This window comes from Palaemon carinicauda, chromosome 29 (genome assembly GCF_036898095.1).
Source record: "Palaemon carinicauda isolate YSFRI2023 chromosome 29, ASM3689809v2, whole genome shotgun sequence".
In the NCBI taxonomy this organism is placed as follows: Eukaryota; Metazoa; Arthropoda; class Malacostraca; order Decapoda; family Palaemonidae; genus Palaemon; species Palaemon carinicauda.
The window spans coordinates 73,762,962-73,783,988 of NC_090753.1; the positions used below are offsets into that span (position 1 = coordinate 73,762,962).

A 21,027-nucleotide genomic window follows, 5' to 3' on the forward strand; every position below is an offset into this window, starting at 1 on the left:
ATTGTTATATCTTACTTGAATTAATTCAAAATTTTCTCACTCAAGTATGCAATTAATAAAAAATGTTTATAAATGACATTTTATGCATTACAGTACTTTAAATTTGAAAGTTACAGAGTACTACTATTTTGAAAGTATAAACTATTACATAACCTTTCTAGTCTTTAAACTTAAATTAAATAATTTCCCCTCCTAGGTAAATAATTTTCCTTTTTAATGAAATAAAACACAATCACATAGGGGTTAATTTTTTTTATTTAACACCAAATAAAAATGTATCCCTTATATTTCTCTAGTGATCCATAGGTCCCAATTCAGGCATCTGATCCTGAGAAGTATCCACTTTTTTGCAACCAGAAAGAATGTCGTCAATCCTCAGGAGGAGAATAGCAGTCTGAAAATATAAAATCTTCATCAGCAAAAAATATATAAAAGTCAGTAACTCTAGTTCCCTTACATACACTTCAGTCATACCAATCCAAAATACTTGTCCCTAACTACTCAAGATATTCCAATTCAAATTTATTAAATGACATATTGGTGAGGAATAAGTCGGTGTCCAACATATTAAAATAGGGTATTATAAATAGTTTGGTCCACTATAAGTAATGTAGATAAGTTTAGCCAAGTCAAAATACAGCAAGGGATGAACTAAACTAAATGTCCAACATATTAAAATAGGGTATTATAAATAGTTTGGTCCACTATAAGTAAAGTAGAAAAGTTTAGCCAAGTCAAAATACAACAAGGGATGAACTGAACGTTCTTCAGGACACACGCAAGGTTATAACCCATTAAGTAGACATTTCTAGGGAAAGACAGAGGATGTAAAATGGAAAAAAAAAAAGTCACACATTGCAGTTAACAATACCAATGAACACAAGGTATCAGAAAGCACTTATACTAGGTGCTTTAAAATTCCAATGCTATAGAAGACTATCATTTTCTTTGATTGCAAAGGTCAAGAACTTCTGAAATATTTGCAAAGATCTCTGCAATCACTTGCATAAAGGGCCTAGAGTGGATTAACGTTGCACCACTTTGCCTATTAGTGGCTGACGTTTGAGTCAACAAAAGATTAGGCAATGGTTATCAATTTCCCAGCAGCTTTTGAAACTCTTGCTTGAAAACCTCCAGGTGTAACCTCAGGTTGCCTAGGACTACTTAACCCTTTTACCCCCAGGCTTTTTGGAACTTTCCAACCGTTAAACCCCAGGGGTTATTTTTTTTCAAGCACATTTTGCAGTATATTTTTTTTTAATTGTTCTAACAGCCTTAATTTTCGTCATAGAGAGGTCAGGTTGGTCTCATTCTCTTGAAAAATGCCTGAAGTTTCTCAAAAAAATTATCAAAAATATGCAAAAAAAAATGCAAATAGCATTTTTTTGCAAGGATGTACCGGTACGTCCATGGGGTTAAGGGATGAGTTTTGTGAAACGTACCAGTACGTCCTTTGGGGGTAAAAGGGTTAAAACCTGTGAACATGTGGTTATTTCAAAACTCTCTTCCAATTTGGCATTATGGAGACCCCAAAGAAAACATTGGAAGTGGAAAAAGTTTCAAAATACCAATCAAAGTAGTTTGCTTGAGCTTTGTTCTAATATTATTTCCTATACATAACACTGAAGGAGTAATCATTTATAAATCTTAACCTTGCTAGCTTTATGAATAGCAGAGAACAATAGCAAGAACAATAGCTTGAGAAATGAATGTTTAGCATTTTCCAGAAGTTGATAAGATGCTACCTATGATTATGTCACTTGCCTTGGAATCTAGGTGAGCTGTTTATCATTAGTAAATTATTTTTATTATTATTATAATTAATTGCTAAGCTACAACCCTAGTTGGAAAAGCACAATGATATAAGCCCAGGAGTTCCAACACGGAAAATAGCCCAGTGAGGAAAGGAAACGGAAAAATTAAATTATTAAGAAGAGGAACATTAAAATAAATATCTCCTTTATAAACTATATACCCTTTATCAAAACAAGAGGAAGAGAAATAAGATGGAATAATGTGCCCGAGTGTACCCTCAAGCAAGAGAACTCTCACCCTAGACAGTGGAGGACCATGGTACAGAGGCTATGGCACTACCCAAGACTAGAGAACAATGGTTTGATTTTGGAGTGTCCTTCTCCTAGAAGAGCTGCTTACCAAAGCTAAAGAGCCCCTTCTACTCTTACCAAGAGGAAACTGGCCCCTGAACAATTACAGTGCAGTAGTTAACCCCTTGGGTGAAGAAGAATTGTTTGGTAATCTTAGCGTTGTCAGGTGTACGAGTACAGAAGAGAATATGTAAAGAATAAGCAAGACTATTCAGTGAGTGTGTGTGGGTGTGGGGAAAAGGGAAAATGAACCATAACTAGAGAAAAGGATCCAATGTAGTACTGCCTGGCCAGTCAAAAGATCCCATAACTCTAGCGGTAGTATCTCAATGGGTGGCTGGGGCCCTTGCCAACCTATTTGAATCCTTGACAATAAAATTCTTGAAGGAGTACACTATATACAAGGCTATCTTATTTTACTTGCAAAGTATGCAAAGAGGAAACACTTGGGAGCAGTTCAGGTCGAGGCAATCGTCTCCCTCGCGACCTGCAAGTCCGAATAAAACAGGCAAGAAGAGAGGTCCCAGTCAGCATCATCCCAGTTCAGAATTAGCCAGGAGGTATAAAATCATTGTGATATGAAAGGTAACAGCCCAGCTCAGGGAATAAACATGAATGCTAGTCTTAGCATCACCTAAGGCTTTATTTTTTCTGTCAAAATGGTGGTAGCCACACACAAAGCTTACTTCAGTTAATGATTGCTAAAATTCTTGACAGGAACTTTTAAACGTTTATTCTCGCAAGAGGCAATTTAGTAGGAAAAAGAATCTAGGACCATTCTGGTGTTCTTGATGAAAGACTACACCAAATGTGAAGAGGTAGAGGTGGTATAATGTAATCAGAACTTTTCACCTGCTTCTGACATCATCCGAAGTCAAAGTCAGAGAGAATATTCTCAATATCAGTGGCAAGAGGAAGCTGAAATATCTTATTAAGAAATCTTATTAAGTCCTTTATGGTGTTGCAGGAGTTTCCTTCCATATTCAATTTGGCTAACAAAAGGCATTTCAGAGAATATACTAAGTTCCTCAATTAAACTTGGTTCAGCTAATGCAAACTATACTGTATATACTGAAATTCATCATAATCAGGCCAACAATAAATGGAATAATGCAATAGCTAAACATGGCTAAGTTTAATGAGAAAAAAAGGGATGCTATTTACATGACACGGTATTGCTAATAAACAGCTATAAAAAATTGAAAAAATGTTATTTTTATAATAAAATAAATTTTTTAATATACTTACCCGGTGATTATATAAGCTGCAGCTCTGCTGCTCGACAGAAAACTCTACGTTAAAAATCCGCCAGCGATCGCTATGCAGGTAGGGGGTGTACTTCAACAGCGCCATCTGTCGTGCAGGTACTCAGTACTCATTGTAAACAAAGAACTCAATTTTCTCCTCGGTCCACTGCGTCTCTATTGGGGAGGAAGGGAGGGTCCTTTAATATATAATCACCGGGTAAGTATATTCAAAAATTTATTTTATTATAAAAATAACATTTTTCAATATTTAACTTAGCCGGTGATTATATAAGCTGATTCACACCCAGGGGGGTGGGTAGAGACCAGCAATAAATGTTTACATTATTATGAGCTAAGGATCTTTTATTTCATTTTAGCAGTTATCAAAATAACAAACATAAAATAAATAAGTACCTGGTAAGGAAGTCGACTTGAACAATTACTCTGCCTTTTTAAGTACGTCTTCCTTACGGAGCCTCGCGATCCTCTTAGGATGCTGAGCGACCCCTAGGAGCTGAAGTATCAAGGGTTGCAACCCATACTACAGGACCTCATCAAAACCTCTAATCTAGGCGCTTCTCAAGAAAAGAATTTGACCACCCGCCAAATCAACCAGGATGCGAAAGGCTTCTTAGCCTTCCGGACAACCCAAAAACAACAATAAAAACATTTCAAGAGAAAGATTAAAAAGGTTATGGAATTAGGGGAATGTAGTGGTTGAGCCCTCACCCACTACTGCACTCGCTGCTACGAATGGTCCCAGGGTGTAGCAGTTCTCGTAAAGAGACTGGACATCTTTAAGATAAAAAGACGCGAACACTGAATTGCTTCTCCAATAGGTTGCGTCCATTATACTTCGCAGAGATCTATTTTGTTTAAAGGCCACTGAAGTTGCGACAGCTCTAACTTCATGTGTCCTTACCTTCAGCAAAGCTTGGTCTTCCTCACTCAGATGGGAATGAGCTTCTCGTATTAACAGTCTGATAAAATAGGATAAAGCATTCTTTGACATAGGCAAAGATGGTTTCTTAACAGAACACCATAAAGCTTCTGACTGTCCTCGTAAAGGTTTAGTTCGTCTTAAATAGAACTTAAGAGCTCTAACAGGGCATAAAACTCTTTCTAGTTCATTTCCAACCATATTTGATAGACTTGGAATATCGAACGATTTCGGCCAAGGACGAGAAGGTAGCTCGTTTTTGGCTAGAAAACCAAGTTGTAAAGAACATGTAGCCGTTTCAGATGAAAATCCGATGTTCCTGCTGAAGGCGTGAATCTCACTGACTCTTTTAGCTGTGGCTAAGCAAACCAGGAAAAGAGTCTTTAAAGTGAGATCTTTAAAGGAGGCTGATTGTAGTGGCTCGAACCTTTCTGACATGAGGAATCTTAGTACCACGTCTAAATTCCAACCAGGTGTAGCCAAACGACGCTCCTTCGTGGTCTCAAAAGACTTAAGGAGGTCCTGTAGATCTTTGTTGTTGGAAAGATCTAAGCCTCTGTGACGGAAGACTGATGCCAACATGCTTCTGTAACCCTTGATAGTGGGAGCTGAAAGAGATCTTTCTTTCCTCAGGTATAAAAGGAAGTCAGCTATTTGAGTTACAGAGGTACTGGTCGAGGATACTGATACTGACTTGCACCAGTTTCGGAACTTCCCACTTCGACTGGTAGACTCTAAGAGTGGATGTCCTCCTTGCTCTAGCAATCGCCCTGGCTGCCTCCTTCGAAAAGCCTCTAGCTCTCGAGAGTCTTTCGATAGTCTGAAGGCAGTCAGACGAAGAGCGAGGAGGCCTTGGTGTACCTTCTTTACGTGTGGCTGACGTAGAAGGTCCACCCTTAGAGGAAGAGTTCTGGGAACGTCCACTAGCCATCGAAGTACCTCGGTGAACCATTCTCTCGCGGGCCAGAGGGGAGCAACTAACGTCAACCTTGTCCCTTCGTGAGAGGCGAACTTCTGCAGTACCTTGTTGACAATCTTGAACGGGGGGAATGCATATAGGTCTAGATGTGACCAATCCAGTAGAAAGGCATCTATATGAACTGCTGCTGGGTCCGGGATTGGTGAGCAATATATTGGGAGCCTCTTGGTCATCGAGGTTGCGAAGAGATCTATGGTAGGCTGGCCCCATGTGGCCCACAGTCTCTTGCACACATCCTTGTGTAGGGTCCATTCTGTTGGAATGATTTGTCCCTTCCGACTGAGGCAATCTGCCATGACATTCAAGTTGCCTTGGATGAACCTCGTTACTAGAGAAATGTTTAGATCTTTTGACCAGGTGAGGAGGTCCCTTGCGATCTCGTACAACGTCATAGAGTGGGTCCCTCCTTACTTGGAGATGTACGCCAAAGCCGTGGTGTTGTCCGAGTTCACCTCCACCACTTTGCCTTGAAGGTGAGACTTGAAGCTTTTCAAGGCCAGATGAACTGCCAGTAGCTCCTTGCAGTTGATATGCATTGTTCTTTGACTCGAGTTCCAAGTTCCCGAGCATTCCCGACCGTCTAATGTCGCGCCCCAGCCCGTGTCCGATGCGTCCGAGAAGAGAACGTGGTTGGGAGTCTGAACAGCCAGGGGCAGACCCTCTCTGAGGCTGATACTGTCCTTCCACCAAGTCAGGGAAGACTTCATCTTCTCGGAAATGGGGATCGAGACCGCTTCTAGCGTCTTGTCCTTTTTCCAGTAAACAGCTAGGTGATATTGAAGAGGACGGAGGTGTAGTCTTCCTAACGATACAAACTGTTCCAGGGATGATAGTGTCCCTATCAGACTCATCCACTGCCTGACTGAACATCGTTCCTTCTTCAGCATGTTCTGGATGCATAACTGGGCTTGACTTGTTCTGGGGGCCGACGGAAAAGCCCGAAAAGCTTGACTGTGAATCTCCATCCCTAAATACACAATAGTTTGGGATGGGACCAGTTGAGACTTTTCCATATTGACCAGGAGACCCAATTCCTTGGTCAGATCTAGAGTCCACTTTAGATCCTTCAGACAGCGACAACTGAAAGAAGCTCTTAGAAGCCAGTTGTCCAAATAGAGGGAGGCTCTGATGTCCGCTAAATGAAGGAATTTGGCTATATTCCTCATCAGCCTCGTAAACACAAGAGGAGCTGTGCTTAGGCCAAAGCACAGGGCTTGAAACTGGTAGACAACCTTTTCGTAAATGAATCTCAGAAAAGGTTGGGAGTCTGGGTGGATGGGGACGTGAAAGTATGCGTCCCTTAGGTCTAAAGAGACCATCCAGTCTTCCTTTCTGACCGCTGCTAGAACAGACTTTGTGGTCTCCATGGCGAACGTCTGCTTTGTGACAAAGGCATTCAGCGCACTGACGTCTAGCACCGGCCTCCACCCTCCTGTCTTCTTTACCACTAAGAAGAGACGGCTGTAGAAGCCCGGGGTTTGATGGTCCAGGACTTTGACTACCGCTCCCTTTTCTAGCAAGAGAGACACCTCCTGTTTCAATGCTCGTCTCTTGTCTTCCTCTCTGTACCTGGGAGAGATCGATGGGAGACGTTGCTAGAGGGGGTTTTCGTACAAACGGGATCTTGTACCCCTCTCTGAGCAACTTCACAGATTGTGCATCTGCGCCTCTCTTCTCCCAGGTCTGCCAGAAGTTCTTGAGTCTGGCTCCCACTGCTGTCTGAAGAAGCTGGCAGTCAGACTCTGCCTTTAAAGGACTTGGTTCCTTTCTTCTTCCCACGTCTCCCTTCGGCACGAGCACCTCCTCTGCTGAAGGCTCTGCCACGAAAGGGCGGAATAAATCTGGACGCTGGAGTGTCCATCCTTGGTCTTGACAAGGTAGGCAAAGGGGTGGCTTTGCGGGCAGAGGACGCAACCAGGTCATGGGTGTCCTTCTGAATCAAAGAAGCAGCAATCTCCTTAATCAAGTCCTCTGGAAAAAGGCACTTAGAGAGAGGAGCAAACAGAAGTTCTGATCTTTGACACGGTGTCACTCCAGCTGACAGGAAAGAGCAAAGGTTCTCACGCTTCTTGAGGACCCCGGATACGAACGATGCAGCAAGCTCACTAGATCCGTCACGTATGGCCTTGTACATGCAGGACATGATGAGCAAGGAAGATTCCTTCTCAGTCGGGGAGATCTTCCTGCTCAAAGCTCCCAGACACCAGTCCAAAAAGTTAAAGACCTCGAAGGCTCTAAATACTCCTTTCAACAGATGGTCTAGGTCCGAAGGTGACCAGCATATCTTAGAGCGTCTCATGGCTAGCCTGCGGGGAGAGTCTACAAAACTTGAGAAGTCGCCCTGGGCAGAGGCAGGAACTCCCAAGCCGAGAACTTCTCCCGTGGCATACCAGACGCTCGATCTGGAAGAGAGTTTAGCAGGGGGAAACGTAAAGGCTGTCTTCCCTAAACTCTTCTTGGACTGCATCCAATCTCCTAAAACTCGTAAAGCTCTCTTGGACGAGCGTGCGAGGACGAGTTTCGTAAAGGCAGGCGAGGATGACTGCGTACCTAAAGCAAACTCTGACGGAGGAGAGCGTGGAGCCACAGACACAAACTGGTCCGGAAACATCTCTTTGAACAGAGCAAGAACTTTTCTAAAGTCCAAAGAGGGTTGCGTGGACTTGGGTTCGTCAAGGTCCGAATGTGGTTCATCAACGTGTGCCGCATCGTCATCATCAGAGAGTACATCATCCGAGAATTGAGGAGGAAGCGGCAAAGGAGTAGGTATCGGCTGGTCAGCTGAGTCCGGTCGCACGGGTGCACGCGTGACTGAACCGGATGCAACGTCATGGAACTGTTGCCCAGTCTGTGAGCTGGCAACAACCATAGCAGCGCGGGGACGCACATCGTCTACTCCAGACTGTCTAGTCTGATGTGGGCGAGCAGAGGCAACCACACTGGGTTGCGGAGGTTGACGCACCGCGTCAAAACAAAACAACTTAGACGGTTGTTGTACCTCGCGAACGTCAACGGAAGGTTCCGTGCGTCGCTGAACGTCAACATGCGGCTGGCAGGGTACACTGGAACGCATGGGTGGCGGGACTCTCTCAGCTGGAGTGCGCAAGAAGGTTGCCTCAGCGTCCACAGGACGCACAAGAGGTTGGTGCAGCAGCAACCTTCTCCGCACGAAAGTCCTGCATCAGAGACGTTAATTGGTACTGCATGGTCTGCAGCAAAGACCACTTAGGGTCTACAGGAGCAGGTGCGGCGACAGACGGTGTGACTGCCTGAGGCGGTACCGCTTTGCCTCTCTTAGGAGGTGAGCAGTCATCGGAAGACTGCAGCGAGTCCGAACTGACCCAGTGGCTACAACTGGGCCGTTGGACTTGCGCGGAAGGGACCGACTTGCGCTTAAGAGGTCGTGAGACCTTGGTCCATGGTTTCTTACGAGAAACCTCTTCCGCAGACGAGGAATAAATGGGCTCTCTCGTCTCTGTGTGGGTGGGGCGATCTTGGGTAGATACGCCCGAAACCACGGAGGGAACGTCTGTTCGCTGATTAAAGCCTCTCGAACCCTTTGGTCGTACGACATTGCTTCTCCCCTGGACTTGGGAGCTTGCAAGAGGTCCCGGACTAGGAGGACGACAGGCACGAACAGACGAACCCTCAAGCGCAACACTATCCACAACACTATCACTCACTTTATCACTTCCCACTGCACTCTTACACTTTAGCTCTTTGACGTCCGCCATGAGCTGGTTATGGTCACTAGCCAAGGATTCCACTCTCTCACCCAGAGCTTGGATGGCACGCATCATGTCAGCCATCGAAGGTTCCTGAGTGCCAGAAGGGGGATTAGGAGCAACCACTACAGGGGAAGGAATAGGTTGTGGGGCATGAGGAGAGGAAAAATCAACGGAACGAGATGAACTTCTCCTGACTCTATCTCTCTCTAGCCTACGTGTATATTTCTGGAATTCGATAAAATCGAATTCCGAAAGCCCAACGCATTCCTCACATCGATCTTCCAATTGACAGGTTTTATCCCGACAATTGGAACAAACGGTGTGAGGATCGATAGAGGCCTTCGGAAGACGCCTTGAACAGTCCCTAGCATTACACTTCCTGAATTTAGGGACTTGAGAAAGGTCAGCCATTTTGAATTGGTCAAAGGGGAATTCAAAAACTATCCAAAGTCATCAACAAATAATCCGATATCAAAAAAAGAATGCAAGGATTTATTGAAGAGAAAGCCTGCACAGCGAAAGCTCAAAACTAGAAACGTGTACTTCACCAAATAGTTGTGAAAACCAATCCAGTTAGCAACAGCGAATTAGTAGGTCTTGCCGGTGGCACGACAGAGAGAAAATTGAGTTCTTTGTTTACAATGAGTACTGAGTACCTGCACGACAGATGGCGCTGTTGAAGTACACCCCCTACCTGCATAGCGAGTTTTCTGTCGAGCAGCAGAGCTGCAGCTTATATAATCACCGGCTAAGTTAAATATTGAAAAATAAGCAAATAAAAATCTAAGGACAATATTAAACTGATGTATATAAATGTAAGACTACAATGTATACAGATGAACAACTAATACCTCAATGGGTCAAAATAATTCACTCATGCACAGTTACTCAACTTTACTTATCAAAGATTTCAAAATTGCTGCATCGGGAGACACCAGGGACTGCAATTGGGGCTCAATATAATCTATGGGGTTATGAACACTAACTAGCTTTGTGGGTGTGGGAAAAGTCACATTTGAAGACCAATATTCCAAAATTCACCCCACCAAAAACACTATAGCTACTGGAACAGATCTCAATATATGTACTGCATAAGGAATATATAGCAAGCCATCTTTATATTTAACACAGAGGAAAAAAAGTTCAATCTGTAGATTAATCAAAAATTACTGAGGAAATGGAGAATTATCATCTTTATATTCTTTTTTTTTTTCCAAAGACTAACAGAAAATGTACTGTAAACTATATTTACTTTACCAAAACCTTTTATTACAAATTTTACAAATATTTATCTAACTCCATATTTATTCATTTTGGTAGCTATGGCATGCAATACAAAACTAGAACTTTTTAGCTTTAAATAGTTTTCTTCAACAAAATAAAAATTTGATCTCCAACTACAAAAGTAAGAAAAATTATTCAGGAAGTGAGCAAAGGAAAAGTCTGGAAGAAAAATTTAATGATCTTAAAATAATGTTATTTTCATTAGTAAAATAAATTTTTGAATATACTTACCCGGTGATCATATAGCTGTCAGCTCTGCTGCCCGACAGAAAAACCTAAGGACAAAATACGCCAGCGATCGCTATACAGGTGGGGGTGTACATCAACTGCGCCATCTGTCGAGCAGGTACTCAAGTACTCCATGTCAACACAGAACCAATTTTCTCCTCGGCCCACTGGGTCTCTATTGGGGAGGAAGGGAGGGTCCTTTAATATATGATCACCGGGTAAGTATATTCAAAAATTTATTTTACTAATGAAAATAACATTTTTCAATATTAAACTTAGCCGGTGATCATATAGCTGATTCACACCCAGGGGGGTGGGTAGAGACCAGCATTACATGTTGACATTATTATGAGCTAAGTATTTTGCATTTCATTTTAGCAGTTATTCAAAATAACAAACATAAAATAAATAAGTACCTGGTAAGGAAGTCGACTTGAACAATTACTCTGCCTTTTTAAGTACGTCTTCCTTACTGAGCCTCGCGATCCTCATAGGATGCTGAGCGACTCCTAGGAGCTGAAGTATGAAGGGTTGCAACCCATACTAAAGGACCTCATCAAAACCTCTAATCTAGGCGCTTCTCAAGAAATGACTTTGACCAACCGCCAAATCAAGTAGGATGCGAAAGGCTTCTTAGCCTTCCGGACAACCCAAAAACAATAATAAAACATTTCAAGAGAAAGATTAAAAAAAGGTTATGGAATTAGGGAATTGTAGTGGTTGAGCCCTCACCCACTACTGCACTCGTTGCTACGAATGGTCCAAGAGTGTAGCAGTTCTCGTAAAGAGACTGGACATTCTTAAGATAAAAAGACGCGAACACTGATTTGCTTTTCCAATAGGTTGCGTCGAATATACTTTGCAGAGATCTATTTTGTTTAAAGGCCACGGAAGTTGCGACAGCTCTAACTTCGTGTGTCCTTACCTTCAGCAAAGCTTGGTCTTCCTCATTCAGATGGGAATGAGCTTCTCGTATTAACAGTCTGATAAAATAGGATAAAGCATTCTTTGACATAGGCAAAGATGGATTCTTAACTGAACACCATAAAGCTTCAGACGGGCCTCATAAAGGTTTTTAAATAGAACTTAAGAGCTCTTACAGGACATTAGACTCTTTCTAGTTCATTTCCAACCATACGATAAGTTTGGAATGTCGAACGATATTGATCAAGGCCGAGAAGGCAGCTCATGTTTGGCTAGAAAACCAAGTTGTAGAACATGTAGCAGTTTCGGATGAGAATCCGATGTTCTTGCTGAAGGCATGAATCTCACTGACTCTTTTAGCTGTGGCTAAGCATATCAGGAAAAGTGTCTTAAAGGTGAGATCTTTCAGGGAGGCTGATTGTAGCGGTTCGAACCTGTCTGACATAAGGAATCTTAGTACCACGTCTAAATTCCAACCAGGTGTAACCAAACGACGCTCCTTCGTGGTCTCAAAAGACTTAAGGAGGTCCTGTAGATCTTTATTGTTGGAAAGATCTAAGCCTCTGTGACGGAAGACTGATGCCAACATGCTTCTGTAACCCTTGATAGTGGGAGCTGAAAGAGCTCGTTCTTTCCTCAGATATAAGAGAAAGTCAGCTATTTGAGTTACAGAGGTACTGGTCGAGGATACGGATACTGACTTGCACCAGTTTCGGAAGATTTCCCACTTCGATTGGTAGACTCTAAGGGTGGATGTTCTCCTTGCTCTAGCAATCGCTCTGGTTGCCTCCTTCGAAAAGCCTCTAGCTCTCGAGAGTCTTTCGATAGTCTGAAGGCAGTCAGACGAAGAGCGTGGAGGCCTTGGTGTACCTTCTTTACGCGTGGCTGACGTAGAAGGTCCACCCTTAGGGGAAGTGTTCTGGGAACGTCTACTAGCAATCGAAGTACCTCGGTGAGCCATTCTCTCGCGGGCCAGAGGGAAGCAACTAGCGTCAACCTTGTCCCTTCGTGAGAGGCGAACTTCTGCAGTACCTTGTTGACAATCTTGAACGGAGGGAATGCATATAGATCTAGATGTGACCAATCTAGTAGAAAGGCATCTATATGAACTGCTGCTGGGTCCGGGATTGGTGAGCAAAATATTGGGAGCCTCTTGGTCATCGAGGTTGCGAAGAGATCTATGGTTGGCTGACCCCAGGTGGCCCAAAGTCTCTTGCATACCATCCTTGTGGAGGGTCCATTCTGTTGGAATTATTTGTCCCTTCCGACTGAGACAATCTGCCATGACATTCAAGTTGCCTTGGATGAACCTCGTTACTAGTGAAATGTCTAGACCTTTTGACCAGGTGAGGAGGTCCCTTGCGATCTCGTACCATGTCAGAGAGTAGATCCCTCCTTGCTTGGAGATGTACGCCAAAGCCGTGGTGTTGTCCGAGTTCACCTCCACCACTTTGCCTTGAAGGAGAGACCTGAAGCTTTTCCAGGTCAGACGTACTGCCAGTAGCTTCTTGCAGTTGAAATGCATTGTCCTTTGACTCGAGTTCCATAATCCCGAGCATTCCCTACCGTCTAATGTCGCACCCCAGCCTACGTCCGATGCGTCCGAGAAGAGAACGTGGTTGGGAGTCTGAACAGTCAGGGGAAGACCCTCTCTAAGGTTGATATAGTCCTTTCACCAAGTCAGACCAGACTTTATCTTTCCGGAAACCGGGATCGAGACCGCTTCTAGCGTCTTGTCCTTTTTCCAGTGAAAAGCTAGATGGTATAGAAGAGGACGGAGGTGTAGTCTTCCTAGTGACACAAATTGATCCACGGATGACAGTGTCCCTACCAGACTCATCCACAGCCTGACTGGGCAGCGTTCCTTCTTCAGCATCTTCTGGATGGATAGCAGGGCTGGGGGTTGATCGTCTTGTTCAGCAACGTCCTCATCAGAGGGTTCCTCATCCAAAACTGATGAGGAAACGGCAACGGAGTGGGCAACGTCTGACTCGCTGAATCCGGTCGCACTGGTGGATGCGTGACGGAGCCGGACGCAATATCATGGCACTGCTGCACAGTCTGTGAACTGTCAACAACCATGGGTGCGCGAGGAAGTACAGCGTCAACCCGAAACTGTCTAGACTGTCTGGGTTGTGCAGTCAACACCCTACCGGGTTGCTGAGGTTGATGCACTGCGTCACAACAAGTCACCTCTGCTGGTTGTTGAACGTCTTCCTAGTGACACACTGAACGTCAACAACCACCTACGAGCGTCGCTTAACGTCAACGTGCGACTGGCAACCCACACTGGGTCGCATCGGTGGAGGAACCACCTCAACTGGCAGACGCGAGTAGGATACCTCAGCGTCAACAGGGCACACAACCAACCGGTTGGAAGGTTGTTGGCCAGAAGGTTCTTCTCCGTATTTAAGTCCTCTATCAAGGACACAAGCTTGGACTGCATGTCTTGCAGCAAAGCCCATTTAGGGTCTACGGGAGCAGGTGTGGCAACAGACGGGGTTAGCGACTGAGGCGGAACCATTTACCATCCCTGGAAGCCTTGTTATGTGTGACATAATAGTACAGCAAAACTTCAAAGGCTCGACAAAAGTTGAGAAGTTGACCTGTAAACAACTTGGAGCGTCTCCTGGCTAGGCGCCAGGGCGAGTCTACCAGAATTGAGAAGTCTACCTGGGCAGAGGCATGAACTCCCAAGCCGAGAACTTCTCTCGTGTCCTATCAGACTCTCGCTCTATAAGCCAGTTTAAAAGAAGGGAAATCAAAGGCTGTATCCCTAAAACTCCTCCTGGTGCAAAAACCAGTCGCCTAGCCAACGTAACGCTCTCTAGGAGAGCGAGAGAGCACTAGCTTAACAACAACGGCTTTGAAGTAGCTAGGCCTAGTGTAAGTTCTGACGTTAGGCGAACGAGGAGCAGCAGTTACAAGATCCGGACGAAGATCCTTAAAAAATCATCATGATTTCATTAAAGTCCATAGGAGGCTAAGCAGCTTAAGGCTCCTCTCCAAATGACAGAGTCCTCAAAGGAATATCAGTAGGAGGGAGAACAGCACTTTCTCATCTACAGGAACCTTGTCCGAGAAAAGCTAGGTTATCTCAGTGAGGGTCTCACTGGTGCATTAGCAGCAGACCAGAAGGCAACGTTATGTAACTGCTTGACAGTCTGTGAACTGTCAAAAACTGAACTGTCAACCACAACCATAGCTGTGTGGGGAAGCAAAGCCTCTACTCCTGACTGACTAGTCTGCTGCGGGCGAGTAGCGGTAACCACAGTGGGTTGCGGAGGTTGACACACAGCGTCAAAACAAAGCAACTTAACTCCACCCTCCTGTTGTTGTGGTAACTCGCGAACGTCGACGGAGGGTAGCGTGCGTCTGTGAACGTCAACGTGCGGCTGGCAGGGTACACTGCGTATGGGTGGTGGAACTCTCACAGGCGGAGTGCGGGAGCAGGTAGCGTCAGTGTCTACTGTACGCACAACCGTGGTTGGTTGTAGGCTAACGGGTGCAGCGTCAACCTTCCACGCACGATACTCCTGCATAAAAGATGCTAACTGTGTCTGCATAGACTGTAGCAAAGACCACTTAGGGTCTACAGCAGCAGGTGCGGCAACAGACGGTGTTACTGCCTGTTGCGGTACCACTTTGCCTCTCTTAGGAGGTGTGCAGCCATCGGAAGACTGCAGCGAGTCCGAACTGACCCAGTGGCTACACCTGGGCCGTTGGACTTGCGCGGAAGGGACCGACTTGCGCTTAATAAGCTGCGAGACCTTGGTCCAAGGTTTCTTACGAGAAACCTCTTCCGCAGACGAGAAGTAAATGGGCTCTCTCGTCTTTGTGTGGGTGGGGCGATCTTGGGTAGATACGCCCGAAACCACGGAGGGAAAACGTCTGTTCGTTGATCAAGGCCTGACGAACCCATAAGTCGTTCGACATTACTTCTCCCCTGGGCTTGGGAGCTTGCAAGAGGTCCCGGACTAGGTGAACGACAGGCACGAACAGACGAACCCTCGGACGCAACACTGTAACACTTTGCGAATATCACTTTATCACTTCGATTTTCTATTTGGCACTTATTTCACTGAAATCGAAATTAATACTAGCAAAAACAGAAAACATATATAAAGATAAAGAATTCAGTGGCTGGAAGACTAAACATTAGTTCAAATAAACTACGTTTACAATCTCTCACCGCACATAGCCTGGGGACAAGAATAAAACCCTAGAAACGTTTTACCTTCTTCCCCGTACAGCGACTAGGGAGGAGAGTAACACGAGAACAACGTTACCCGCTTGAACGGAACGTTTTTTCTCCTCTCTCTCCCTCCGTCTCTCTCTCTCTCTCTCTTTCTCTCTTGATTTCGCACCTGAGAGAAGAGCCCAATTATATATCGTCAAAACATGTTATTTGGCTAAAGGAAAAAACTGAAAGGTTTTCCAAATAAAAGGTTCCTTTAATTTAGAATTTAAAACATTTAAGCTAAGAAAGAATGAACGAAACGTCAGAATCGATTTACTCTTACTGCAAAGTGAAACCGTGATACACTCTCTCTCTATCGTAACGATAGAGCGCATGTTGAACGTCCTGAACGTCAACAACTGCGTAGTCTAAAAAACTAAACGTTAGTTCATCTTTGAAAACAGTACGAGACTATCAAAGAAATTCTTTCATAAAACATTAAATTTAAAAAGATTTAAATTCTTTAAAGGCTAAATACGATATAACGGGCTCAACGTTGATTAACTTCGGTTCCAAGTAGGGCCGCCTACTATCAGGAAAGGTCGCATATAAACAAAACTAAAAATTTATTTTTATATGTTTATAATAAATGGAAAGTTAATCGAAGAGGCCTAATAAAGGCGGAGAGATATAAAATATATAGATCTATAACGTGTTAAGCAAAATTACTAAAAACCTAAACACACTTCCGTCTAAGGGAAGGGTCGGCCATTTAAAAGTGAAAGAGAGTCCATACTCTCTTTGTCACCATAATTAAATTTATCCAAAACGAGTTCAAGTTTTGAGATGAAGATAAAACCCCTGCATAGCGAAAGCTCAAAACTGGAATAATGTACTTCACCAAATAGTTGTGAAAACAAATCCAGTTAGTAACAGCGTATTTAGTAGGTCTTGCCAGTAGCACGACAGAGAGAAAATTGGTTCTGTGTTGACATGGAGTACTTCAGTACCTGCTCGACAGATGGCGCAGTTGATGTACACCCCCACCTGTATAGCGATCGCTGGCGTATTTTGTCCTTAGGTTTTTCTGTCGGGCAGCAGAGCTGACAGCTATATGATCACCGGCTAAGTTTAATATTGAAAATTTTATTTTTATTGTATTTCTTCGCTTGTAGTTAATTCATTTCCTCAATTCCTTTCTGGGCTATTTTTCCTTGTTGGAGCCCTTGGGGTTATATTATCTTGCTTTTCCAAATAGGGATGTAACTTAGCTTCTAATATTAATAATAGAGCTAATATTAATTTGTACACAAAAGGAATACAGTACAGTAATGAACGATCATTTGATCCCAACTCGAAAAGTGACATGAATGATAAAGCAAGTGCGTAAGAAAAATTCCAAGAGACATTTATGGGTTGTCACACTTACTTCAACTGCTGTCTAAAAATTCCAAGAGACAGTTATGGGTTGTCACACTTACTTCAACTGCGGTCTAAAAATTCCAAGAGACAGTTATGGGTTGTCACACTTACTTCAACTGCGGTCTAAAAATTCCAAGAGACAGTTATGGGTTGTCACACTTACTTCAACTGCTGTCTAAAAATTCCAAGAGACAGTTATGGGTTGTCACACTTACTTCAACTGCTGTCTTATAGACCTGAAGCTTCACCGACAAGGGATCCCATATCTTCAGTGTCCTCATGTCAGCCAACTCTCCAGTTTCTCCATTCACACCCCAGTGAATCTCTCCGCCGGCGTGCTTGGCACGTAAATTGGTGAGCATGCGGATGACATTGCCACCACAGTTCTGGGTCAGCATACGAGGGATTACCTGAAATGCAACAGTATGACATGAGTGGGAAAGAACAAATAGAAATGAATAAGAGAATAATGTTATTTTTATAATAAAATAAATTTTTGAATATACTTACCCGGTGATTATATAAGCTGCAACTCTGTTGCTCGACAGAAAACTCTACGTTAAAAATCCGCCAGCGATCGCTATGCAGGTAGGGGGTGTACTTCAACAGCGCCATCTGTCGTGCAGGTACTCAGTACTCAATGTAAACAAAGAACTCAACTTTCTCCTCGGTCCACTGTGTCTCTATTGGGGAGGAAGGGAGGGTCCTTTAATATATAATCACCGGGTAAGTATATTCAAAAATTTATTTTATTATAAAAATAACATTTTTCAATATTTAACTTAGCCGGTGATTATATAAGCTGATTCACACCCAGGGGGGTGGGTAGAGACCAGCAATAAATGTTTACATTATTATGAGCTAAGGATTTTTTATTTAATTTTAGCAGTTATCAAAATAACAAACTTAAAATAAATAAGTACCTGGTAAGGAAGTCGACTTGAACAATTACTCTGCCTTTTTAAGTACGTCTTCCTTACGGAGCCTCGCGATCCTCTTAGGATGCTGAGCGACCCCTAGGAGCTGAAGTATCAAGGGTTGCAACCCATACAACAGGACCTCATCAAAACCTCTAATCTAGGCGCTTCTCAAGAAATGACTTTGACCACCCGCCAAATCAAGTAGGATGCGAAAGGCTTCTTAGCCTTCCGGACAACCCAAAAACAATAATAAAACATTTCAAGAGAAAGATTAAAAAGGTTATGGAATTAGGGAATTGTAGTGGTTGAGCCCTCACCCACTACTGCACTCGCTGCTACGAATGGTCCCAGAGTGTAGCAGTTCTCGTAAAGAGACTGGACATTCTTAAGATAAAAAGACGCGAACACTGACTTGCTTTTCCAATAGGTTGCGTCGATTATACTTTGCAGAGATCTATTTTGTTTAAAGGCCACGGAAGTTGCGACAGCTCTAACTTCGTGTGTCCTTACCTTCAGCAAAGCTTGGTCTTCCTCATTCAGATGGGAATGAGCTTCTCGTATTAACAGTCTGATAAAATAGGATAAAGCATTCTTTGACATAGGCAAAGATGGTTTCTTAACTGAACACCATAAAGCTTCAGAAAGGCCTCGTAAAGGTTTAGTTCGTTTTTAAATAGAACTTAAGAGCTCTTACAGGACATAAGACTCTTTCTAGTTCATTTCCAACCATACGATAAGTTTGGAATATCGAACGATATTGGCCAAGGCCGAGAAGGCAGCTCGTTTTTGGCTAGAAAACCAAGTTGTAGAACATGTAGCCGTTTCGGATGAGAATCCGATGTTCTTGCTGAAGGCATGAATCTCACTGACTCTTTTAGCTGTGGCTAAGCATACCAGGAAAAGAGATCTTTCAGGGAGGCTGATTGTAGCGGTTCGAACCTGTCTGACATAAGGAATCTTAGTACCACGTCTAAATTCCAACCAGGTGTAACCAAACGACGCTCCTTCGTGGTCTCAAAAGACTTAAGGAGGTCCTGTAGATCTTTATTGTTGGAAAGATCTAAGCCTCTGTGACGGAAGACTGATGCCAACATGCTTCTGTAACCCTTGATAGTGGGAGCTGAAAGAGATCGTTCTTTCCTCAGATATAAGAGGAAGTCAGCTATTTGAGTTACAGAGGTACTGGTCGAGGATACGGATACTGACTTGCACCAGTTTCGGAAGATTTCCCACTTCGATTGGTAGACTCTAAGGGTGGATGTTCTCCTTGCTCTAGCAATCGCTCTGGCTGCCTCCTTCGAAAAGCCTCTAGCTCTCGAGAGTCTTTCGATAGTCTGAAGGCAGTCAGACGAAGAGCGTGGAGGCCTTGGTGTACCTTCTTTACGTGTGGCTGACGTAGAAGGTCCACCCTTAGGGGAAGTGTTCTGGGAACGTCTACTAGCCATCGAAGTACCTCGGTGAACCATTCTCTCGCGGGCCAGAGGGAAGCAACTAACGTCAACCTTGTCCCTTCGTGAGAGGCGAACTTCTGCAGTACCTTGTTGACAATCTTGAACGGAGGGAATGCATATAGATCTAGATGTGACCAATCTAGGAGAAAGGCATCTATATGAACTGCTGCTGGGTCCGGGATTGGTGAGCAAAATATTGGGAGCCTCTTGGTCATCGAGGTTGCGAAGAGATCTATGGTTGGCTGGCCCCAGGTGGCCCAAAGTCTCTTGCATACATCCTTGTGGAGGGTCCATTCTGTTGGAATTATTTGTCCCTTCCGACTGAGACAATCTGCCATGATATTTAAGTTGCCTTGGATGAACCTCGTTCCTAGTGATATGTCTAGACCTTTTGACCAGGTGAGGAGGTCCCTTGCGATCTCGTACAACGTCAGAGAGTATGTCCCTCCTTGCTTGGAGATGTACGCCAAAGCCGTGGTGTTGTCCGAGTTCACCTCCACCACTTTGCCTTGAAGGAGAGACCTGAAGCTTTTCCAGGCCAGACGTACTGCCAGAAGCTCCTTGCAGTTGAAATGCATTGTCCTTTGACTCGAGTTCCATATTCCCGAGCATTCCCGACCGTCTAATGTCACACCCCAGCCTACGTCCGATGCGTCCGAGAAGAGAACGTGGTTGGGAGTCTGAACAGTCAGGGGAAGACCCTCTCTTAGGTTGATATAGTCCTTTCACCAAGTCAGACAAGACTTTATCTTTTCGGAAACCGGGATCGAGACCGCTTCTAGCGTCTTGTCCTTTTTCCAGTGAAAAGCTAGATGGTATAGAAGAGGACGGAGGTGTAGTCTTCCTAGTGACACAAATTGATCCACGGATGACAGCGTCCCTACCAGACTCATCCACAGCCTGACTGAGCAGCGTTCCTTCTTCAGCATCTTCTGGATGGATAGCAGGGCTGGGGGCTGATCGTCTTGTTCAGCAACGTCCTCATCCGAAACTGATGAGGAAACGGCAACGGAGTGGGCAACGTCTGACTCGCTGAATCCGGTCGCACTGGTGGATGCGTGACGGAGCCGGACGCAATATCATGGAACTGCTGCACAGTCTGTGAACTGTCAACAACCATGGGTGCGCGAGGAAGCACAGCGTCAACCCGAAACTGTCTAGACCGTCTGGGTTGTGCAGTCAACACCCTACCGGGTTGCTGAGGTTGACGCACTGCGTCACAACAAGTCACCTCTGCTGGTTGTTGAACGTCCTGAACGTCAACAACCACCTCCGAGCGTCGCTTAACGTCAACGTGCGGCTGGCAACCCACACTGGGTCGCATCGGTGGAGGAACCACCTCAACTGGCAGACGCGAGTAGGCTACCTCAGCGTCAACAGGGCGCACAACCGACCGGTTGGAAGGTTGTTGGCCAGAAGGTTCTTCTTCGCATTTAAGTCCTCTATCATGGACGCAAGCTTGGACTGCATGTCCTGCAGCAAAGCCCATTTAGGGTCTACGGGAACAGGTGTGGCAACAGACGGGGTTAGCGACTGAGGCGGAACCGTTTACCATCCCTGAAAGCCTTGTTATGCGTGACATAATAGTACAGCAAAACTTCAAAGGCTCGACAACAGCT

The 21,027-nt window shown here is 44.4% G+C and overlaps 1 protein-coding gene across 1 annotated transcript in view; it reads right to left on the reverse strand.

Moving 5' to 3' along the window:
- Window positions 1-243: 243 nt before the first annotated feature.
- LOC137622828 (T-complex protein 1 subunit gamma-like) overlaps window positions 244-21,027 on the reverse strand; it is a 65,887-nt gene continuing 45,103 nt past the window's right edge. The window contains exons 9-10 of the mRNA XM_068353408.1: window positions 17,253-17,447; window positions 244-394 (exon numbers count right to left, since the gene is read on the reverse strand). Of these exons, the coding sequence (XP_068209509.1) occupies window positions 293-394; window positions 17,253-17,447 (297 nt within the window). The 3' untranslated portion in view covers window positions 244-292. The remainder of the gene's footprint in view (window positions 395-17,252; window positions 17,448-21,027) is intronic.